This window comes from Camelina sativa, chromosome 10 (genome assembly GCF_000633955.1).
Source record: "Camelina sativa cultivar DH55 chromosome 10, Cs, whole genome shotgun sequence".
NCBI lineage: Eukaryota > Viridiplantae > Streptophyta > Magnoliopsida > Brassicales > Brassicaceae > Camelina > Camelina sativa.
Window position 1 is genome coordinate 9,572,006 of NC_025694.1, and position 9,264 is coordinate 9,581,269.

The window sequence follows — 9,264 nt, forward strand, 5'->3', positions numbered from 1 at the left end:
TTTAACTCTTCTTCTTATCCTTTTTTGTTTTCTCAACTCTTCTTCTTATTAAATGTAAATAAAAACAAAAAAATGACTTCAGAACTGAATACACATGTTCGTGTGTTTATACAATAAGCAAGTGAGAGTTTTTTTATGGCGTGGATCAAAATGTCTGAGGTGGACGATTATAAGCTCCCATATTGATGATAAGCACAAGGACGTCGATTTCGTTTTATATAGCTCTACCGTAAATCGTTTTAATTTATATTATTTTTCATTCCAGCTAATCGCCAACTTGCTCAAAATTAACACTTTCTATCTTTCAATAAAATTATTAATATGTCATATAATATATAGAAAAAAAGATGACTAATTACACGAAATATAGGAGAATACATGGTCACAAATACCAATTATACTATTGTATCCTCAACTACACGAAATATATGTATTACATGGCCACATGCATGAACTATATGACATTATATGGTCAACACCATAGACATACAATCCGGTACACCGGTCGATTGACTCCGGCAAAGACCGACGTTGATTCTGGCGTTGACTAAAAAAATTGTATTCTAAATTTTTTTTAAAAATTTATATTAAATCATTAATAGTTTTTCATTATTAAAAACATATTCAATTCAATATATTAATATTTTTATATATCTCTAATGTATTCATTCTTATAATTAGTTAATTTTTATTTTTAAAATATAAACTAATAGTTAAATAAAAATCATTGATAATTATTTTCAAGATGTAATATAAAGGTATTTGCAAAAATATTCTTATTTTATACCCTTTTGCAAACATACCCTCTATATTGTTTAGCTAAAATCAATTTTTTGTATGTTTATCTTTTATATATTAGAAGTAAATATTGTGAATTTATTTTGTTGTTGTATACATGTTATTAAGAGTATGCAAATTTTATAGTAAAAGTATCTAAAATTTTATACAACATTTACTATGCAAACTATAAAGTAAAGAGTCATATACTCCATCTTTTGCATATTATTTTTATAATGAAAGTAGTTGAATTTGATTTTATGATTTTGTAGTATTTAAATAATCTTATTATCAAAGATTTATAATTAATCATTATTTTAGCTTTAAAAATAAAAATTAACTAATTATAAGAATGAATAAGTTAGAGATATATAAAAATATTTAGATATTTCACTGAATATATTTTTTAATCATGAAAATCAAAAATGTTTACATATAATATTTCTTATTTTTGATTTTTAATAGAAAAAAATTAATACATTTTTTTTGTCAACACCAGAAGTCAACGTCGGTCTTCGCCGGAATCAACGTCGGTCTTCGCCGAAGTCAGTCGACCAGTGTAACGGATTGTATGTTTATGGTGTTGACCACATAACGTCATATAGTTCATGCATGTAGTCATGTAATACATATACTTCGTGTAGTTGAGAATACAATATTATACTTGGTATGTGTGACCATGTATTCTCCTATATTTCGTGTAGTTAGCCATCTTTTTTCCTATTATATATCTTCGTAATTGAAATTAAGAACTTCTAGCTTTTACACAAAGCTTACGAAATAACTTAATTATTATTTCCTTGAGTTATTTCTATGTTTCAGAATTAAAATATTACTCATTAAAATATATTGGGTTCAAATTTAGTATTTTAGATTTAAAGTATAATTTTTAGAGTTTACGATTTAGTTTTGAAGGTATAAAGTTTTTAAGTTTGTGATATTTAAAAGAAAAAAAATTAATGATATTTTTGAGAGAAAAACAATTAATAATATTAATACTTTGATAATGTTTCATTTATTTTCTACAAGTTTTAGAAATTGACTTTAGTTTCTTCTCGCGATTCTATACATGTACAAACATTAAATCACCGAATCAAAAGCAATATTTTAATGAAGTCAACGTCAGAAATTTTTCATTTATTTCTTCTTCTTCTTATCTTTTGAAATCTAATAAAAAAATAATTATTTACTGACTTCAGAAACTACACAAAAAATTATATGTATATGCGCGTGTATTTGTTTATATATAGAACAAGTGGTACTTTCTTAATTTGTAGCTCCAATTAGTATTCATAACGTACCACAACTTACCACAGCAACGTCGTTTTTGTTTGATATAAGCTCTCTTCTATATCATTTGATTTTATATTCATATGCAGTCTAATCTCCAGGTTGTTTGGGAAAAAGACTTTCATACTTCGATAATATTTAAATTTGTCCACAACACAAAGCATCTTCGTAAGTTCGTATACATTCCTCCAAATTAAAGAACAGCTTGTAAGTTGTAGCTCTTTTTCACAGCCCAATGTTTTTTAATATATTTATTAACAGCCTCATGACATAACTTACTACTCTGCGTAAAAAAACGTTCAAGAACAGAATTAATACGTTAGTTATTTTGGCACTTCTACGTCGTTATTTACGCTTTGTTGTTGTGATCGTTTAGATATCTTATGTGTTTGGTAATTCTTCGTATATGATTAATTAGCCCCTTAACAATATTTACATCGATAAATAATATATAGACAAGTTCTTCATAACATGTGGTCTTATTTAAATTATTATCGTATAGAATATACCTCAAGTTTGTATATATATGGTTACCTAAGATTCGAAGACTATTCTAAGTAGATGTAACTCACTGGCCATGTCACTAGCTTGATCTTTAACTACAAAATATTCAAACAATGTGGAAAATAACCATTCATTCAATACGAAAATTAAATTACATAAATGAAAAGCAAGTTGCTTAGTTTGCTTGACAGCTTTACGCAAATTGGCCGGTTTATATATTATAATGATAAAGTTGATAAGCGAATAGATAATTGATAGCGCTTATAATATATTGACCTTAAGAGCTTTGTCTTAATCCCGTGGTTTAATAACTAAAATTACACATTAATTACTTATTTAAAAAACTGTTAGGCCGAAACGCCAAATTGCAGATGCAAGCAAAGTTTGAGTTGTGGAATCAAAGTCAAAGCTGCACACTATTGTCTTTCATCAGTTTTGTTCTTATCGTTCTTGCAGTTTCCACGCAGTAGCCGATCTCACTAAGTAACAAAAGATTTGTTCTTTTTTAAAGATCGACCAAAATCGGAGTTGGTAACAAATATATAAATATGACGCCAAAAAACTATATAATATACGTTTTCATGTAGAGTAACTATGCACCAGTCCCTGATATTTATTCTGATAATAATAATAGTATATACTATATATTAGATTATTAGTAGCATAACGTATCGCATATTGATATGAATTTTTAAAAATTAGAGCCATGTTAGCACAAATATTAAAAACTTAGCTAGCAATAACTTTTACTTTTTTAGCCACACAGCCTTAAGCACTAATAAAGATATTTGATTTTTCTGAACGTCGTTTTCGTTGGAAGACATAAAGCTTCTTGGTTGGGTGAATTTAGAAGAAAAAAATATTCAACGTAATTTTTGGAGAACAGCTTGCGTGCAGACGACAACATTCTTCAAGTTGCCACTTGAACCCTCAAATTGGCTGCTTAATTAGAAAGAAAAAAAATGTCACTTGTTACTTTGTTAGTCTTTTCACGAAATAATATATATTTAGATTTTTGTCGTTATATATAAGTTGGTGGGTTGCATTTGTCTTATGATGGTCCACGTTAATTTCGTGAGAAACCTTTAACGTGTTTCTTTTGAGTTTTTCTTTTTTTCTTTTTATTTGTCTGCTCAAAAACAGGAAGTACTTTAAACCAAAATCATTACTTGATTACGTGTTCCTTAATATCGTGTTTTGATTGTTTACAAGGTATTGTTATCGCTATGGATGACTTGTAATAATCTGTTCTACTTATATATTACCCACTTCATACCATTGCATTATAATGATGATGATGAAGAAGTGTTACGTACTTGAACTTATGGTACAACTTATCTTCCGGTATCGATCTAATTTAGAACTTCACGTCATTTTCCATAGTAATTTTTACTTAGTGGGCAAAAACTTTACGATTCGCATTGGTTGGATCCGTGTTAGATTGTATAATGTGCATTACATATTTCAAATTCATTGTTGTAGTTTATATATTTAAAGGTCGTAAATCATAGTTAAAAAGAAAATATCCGTCCAATAGACCACAACTATTCACGCTTTCCACATAAAGTGTATTCACATTTCATCATACTTTACGTGATCATTTAGATGTCTTGAGATTAGTCTGTTGTAAAGAAACACGACTAAACAAATAAATTATATATTACATCATCGAGAGATCTAAAGATTTTATGAACTAATTAGGTAAACATTAGAGTAAATATACTTTTACGTTATAATTAAAAAGTATAGCGAGAAGAGAAGTTCATTCAGAGGTTGAACTCTAAAAGAATAAACTTATGTCGAAAATGTAATAACTCTTAACAAAATCCTCTAGGAATTAGAAACTTATAGAAACTCTTATTTGGGTCATATCAAAATAAGTATGAACCAATGTTTTAAGTTTTTTTACGGTAGCCTTTAGTACCATTTTCCGGCAATGTATGTGGCCTTTCCGATTGCCCTTTTATGTGGTTGAAATTAATATAATTCGTTTTTGTTTTAAAGAACTTTCGTATTAGTTTGCGTAGTAAAATTTTCGTGGGCAAATTGGATTTGACTCAACAGATATTAACACTACAACTGCCAGTCCATGAAAACCTAAGTCAAGATATGTCATTTCTAAACTACTACTCCTTTGTTCTACATTTAGTATTTAAACATAAATTTGTTCTTAATGGTTAAATTTAGTAAGACGTATATGAAGATAGTTTTATGACAGCATTATAGGTTTTGTTTTTGTTACCTTTTTTTAGGCCATTGCAATGTAAAACGTCACATGATAACTTATATTTTGATTTTAAAAAATTAGTTTACACAAAATTTATTTGATAGAGTCTAATTTCTTAAAATCCAAACTTTGAAAATTTGAAATATTTCCTAGCTTCATTGAATCTAGACATTCGTCGGATAAGATCTAAAAGAAAATATGTTTGTATAAAATTTTTGTTTACACCAATACCAAACATGTTTAAGTTTATCCATCAAAATATGTAATTGTATATAATTATATGTTTGAAAAGATAAACATATCGATCTGTTGACAAAAAAAAAACGAAGAGATACAAACGAGGAAATAGCAAAATTGAAAGAAGAAAAAAAAAAGTCTCAAAGATTGGACTTAAATTAAGGGTTATTAAACTTAGGATTAAGAAATGACCCAATGAAAAATTAAAATATGAGCTAAGCTAAGGAAGTAGTGAGGATAGTCGCAATCGAAGCCAGCTACACACGAGCGTAGCGTGCTTGAAAGAGACACCAAATCCTGTTTTCGTGGGGTACGAACACTATACTTTCACTTTTGCTCCTCTTTGTTTATTTTTGTTTAGTTTTTTTTTCACTCTTTTTTTTACAAATACATTTTTTTTTTTCTTCATCAAGTTTTTTGATTATTTCAGTCTCTTCCAGCAGCCTTCCAGGTGTAACTGGTCACACATTTGCTCGGCTTACCTTTAAACAGGTGGTTTTCACTCTTCATAGATTTTAGGGAAACTGTTTTTCCAATTTTTTTATTTATAAGTTTTATTTTCCTGTATTATATAATGCATGTTAAAAAATATCAAATTTAACATTCTACCAATATATATCAACTTTACCATCAGTATTTTTTTACATATTGATTAAATATTTTGATTAAAATTTTGATAAGAAAAAATATATTTATTACTTACTTTTAAATTATTATTCACAGGTATCATATAGATTTATCACTTATCAATTACGTATATAAACTATTTAAAATACCATAATTAATTTAAAATTCAGTTGCGAAAATCCACCGAATATATATTTTTTGGCAGCCCGTTTTTTTTTTCCTTTTCTAATTAGAATTAAAAAAAAAAAATTAAAAAACCTGAGAGAGAAAGAGACGTCAAAGAAAGGATCTCTTCAGACTCCGATTTCTGAGCTCTATAAATATAAACTCTCTTCTTCACACTTTTTATCACACAACTCTTAAATCTCCCATCAATTAAGTATCTTTCTCTTTATCACTCTTCTTCTTCTTGATATTCTTGTGTTTCGTTCTTGTTTTTAGCTCCTTCGTTGATTCATAAGTTCACTCCTTTTTCTTCTCCAACCATCATCTGTTTCCTCTTTAACCGGACGGACTCAACAGATCAAAATCTTTTTAGGATCAAGAAGATATATGTAAAAGGAATCTCTTTTGAATATATATCTATCTCCCTACACGAAATCGAATCAGATGGATCAAAAAGTTAGACAATTTGAGGTTTGCACTCAAGACGGTAGCGTTGATCGTCACGGCAATCCAGCTATCCGAGCTAATACTGGCAAATGGCTCACTGCTATTCTCATTCTAGGTACATCTCTCTATACATATCAACTCTTCTTATCCTCCTTAATAAAAGTGTTTGTGTTTTAGACGCTAAAGATTTTTATTTTTTGCGATTGATATAGTGAATCAAGGACTTGCGACGCTTGCCTTCTTCGGTGTCGGAGTGAATTTGGTTCTGTTTTTGACGAGAGTGATGGGACAAGACAATGCGGAAGCGGCTAATAATGTTAGCAAATGGACAGGAACTGTTTATATCTTCTCTTTGCTCGGTGCTTTCCTCAGTGACTCTTATTGGGGACGTTACAAGACTTGTGCAATCTTTCAAGCAAGTTTCGTTGCTGTAAGTCTCTTCAAATCAACACACTACTCTGTTTCTTGTTTCTTTAGGGCTTTATTTCTTGAGGCATAAGTTAAAACTTGTTTTCGTTGGGTTATTTATAGGGATTGGTGATGTTATCTTTATCTACTGGTGCGTTGTTGCTAGAACCAAGTGGTTGTGGAGTAGAAGAGTCGCCGTGTAAGCCTCACTCCACGTTCAAGACGGTTATCTTTTATCTATCGGTGTATCTAATAGCGTTAGGGTACGGTGGTTATCAACCGAACATAGCTACCTTTGGAGCTGATCAGTTTGATGCAGAGGATTCCGCTGAAGGACACTCGAAGATCGCATTTTTCAGTTACTTTTACTTGGCTCTGAATCTCGGATCGCTCTTCTCGAATACCGTTTTGGGTTATTTTGAGGATCAAGGAAACTGGCCGCTAGGGTTTTGGGCCTCCGCAGGCTCTGCTTTTGCTGGTTTAGTACTTTTCTTGACTGGAACGCCAAAGTACAGACATTTTACGCCTAGAGAGAGCCCTTGGTCTAGATTCTGCCAAGTATTGGTTGCTGCAACAAGGAAGGCTAAGATTGGTGTGAACTATGAGGACTTGAATCTCTATGATTCCGAGACTCAACGAACTGGAGATAAGAAGATTCTTCATACCAAAGGCTTCAGGTAGATTATTAAGATAACAGCTTTAACCAAAAAAAAATCTGTGATAGTCTCAGAAACAACTTTCAAGATCAGCTCTAACTCTCTATGTTTTTTCTACAGATTCTTGGATAGAGCTGCGATCGTTACGCCTGATGATGAGGCCGAGAAGGTGGAGAGCGGATCGAAGTATGATCCGTGGAGGCTGTGCTCAGTGACTCAAGTTGAAGAAGTGAAATGTGTTTTAAGACTCATACCAATCTGGCTCTGCACCATTCTCTACTCTGTGGTTTTCACTCAAATGGCTTCACTGTTCGTTGTGCAAGGCGCAGCTATGAAAACAAACATCAAAAGTTTCCGGATTCCAGCCTCAAGCATGTCTAGTTTCGACATTCTCAGCGTCGCCTTCTTCATCTTCGCTTACAGGCGGTTTCTAGATCCGCTCTTTGCTAGACTTAACAAAACAGAACCCAACAAAGGTCTCAGTGAGCTTCAGAGAATGGGAATTGGGCTCGTGATTGCGATAATGGCGATGATTTCAGCTGGAATCGTAGAGATATACAGACTGAAACATAAAGAACCGGAAAGTACTTCAGACTCGAGCTCTTTGAGCATATTCTGGCAAGTACCTCAGTACATGTTGATAGGTGCATCAGAAGTGTTCATGTACGTTGGTCAACTCGAGTTCTTCAACAGCCAAGCCCCAACAGGGCTAAAGAGCTTTGCAAGTGCGCTATGTATGGCTTCAATATCTCTAGGAAACTATGTAAGCAGTTTGTTAGTTTCCATTGTCATGAAGTTCTCTACAACAGATGAAGTGCCTGGCTGGATTCCTGAAAATCTCAACAAAGGACACTTGGAGAGATTCTACTTCCTCTTAGCTGGTCTAACAGCAGCTGATTTTGTGGTTTACCTGATTTGTGCGAAATGGTATAAGTATATTAAGTCTGAAGCAAGTTTCTCCGAGTCCACAACTGAAGAGGAGGAAGTCTGAGTAAAGAGGTGGAGAGTTTTGTGAGTGCTTATGCTGTGAAGCTTTTTACAGTATTCTGTTCAAAGCTGAGCTTGTTCTGTAAAATAAACTGGTCTTGTTGTGCTTTTTTGGCTTACTCTGTGCAAAATTTTGTTGATATTTCTCAAATAAAGACAAGTTGATTCCACTCACCAGTTATAGCAATTAGCAACTTTTCTCTCCTAAACATTGAATCAGTCAAATTCTCTCTCCTAAACATTGAATTGAACCAGTCAAAAACTAAACAGTTAACAACAGAAATTACAAAAATTATAAACTTAATGTCTCAGTGCAAACAGGGACTATGTCAACTGTGAAACTGCAGAAAAAGCTTTATGAAACTATTAACCAACTTTACTAATTTCTACTTGAGTATTAACAGCCTCAGAACAAGCCAAATGTTCATGCTTAGGTCTTTCTCTGTAGTCCCTCGAGCTGTTGCTTCAACTCAAGAGTTTCTTATGATACAAAATCGTGATCCAGCCCCAACTGTTGTTATAACAAGAGAAACAAGAGAGCAAGCCTGGTTCGTCGTTTTGCAAAGAAAGGAACTTGGCAAAGAATTCGTCTTGGTAGCTGTTTTTACCAAGAGAATGGAGAAATGATGTAGAGAATGTGCTTTGTTCTTCATATGGTTCTATTTTAAGAGTATCTTCCTGAAGATGGCATCCGTTGCAGAGACCGTTGAAAGTCTGGCTTTAAACGCTTGTTTGACATCCCGGCAAATGATCTACACATCAACAAGAAAACCGGTTTTAATATATATCAACTAACACATAGTTATATTCGAAAATCATACATATGATTAAGAACAAACCGTGGAGATCCTTGTCGCTTATGCAGAGGTTGACCAAGCATTGATCTCACATTACACAGTGCTCTCTCAGCAGCCTAAAAGGTAAGAACATCAGAGAAGG

General features: G+C 32.0%; 1 protein-coding gene and 1 long non-coding RNA gene across 2 annotated transcripts; one reads left to right on the forward strand and one right to left on the reverse strand.

Annotated features, from left to right (window-relative positions):
* LOC104718163 (protein NRT1/ PTR FAMILY 7.2) lies at positions 5,991–8,499 on the forward strand. Its single transcript, XM_010435843.1, has 4 exons — positions 5,991–6,389; positions 6,487–6,704; positions 6,806–7,359; positions 7,459–8,499. The coding sequence occupies exons 1-4, from the start codon at positions 6,272–6,274 to the stop codon at positions 8,327–8,329; spliced, it is 1,761 nt and encodes a 586-aa protein (XP_010434145.1). The 5' UTR covers positions 5,991–6,271; the 3' UTR covers positions 8,330–8,499.
* On the reverse strand, positions 8,583–9,240 carry LOC104718162. Its single transcript, XR_756357.2, has 2 exons — positions 9,165–9,240; positions 8,583–9,077 (listed from the first exon to the last, which is right to left on the reverse strand). It is a non-coding gene; the product is annotated as an uncharacterized LOC104718162 (long non-coding RNA).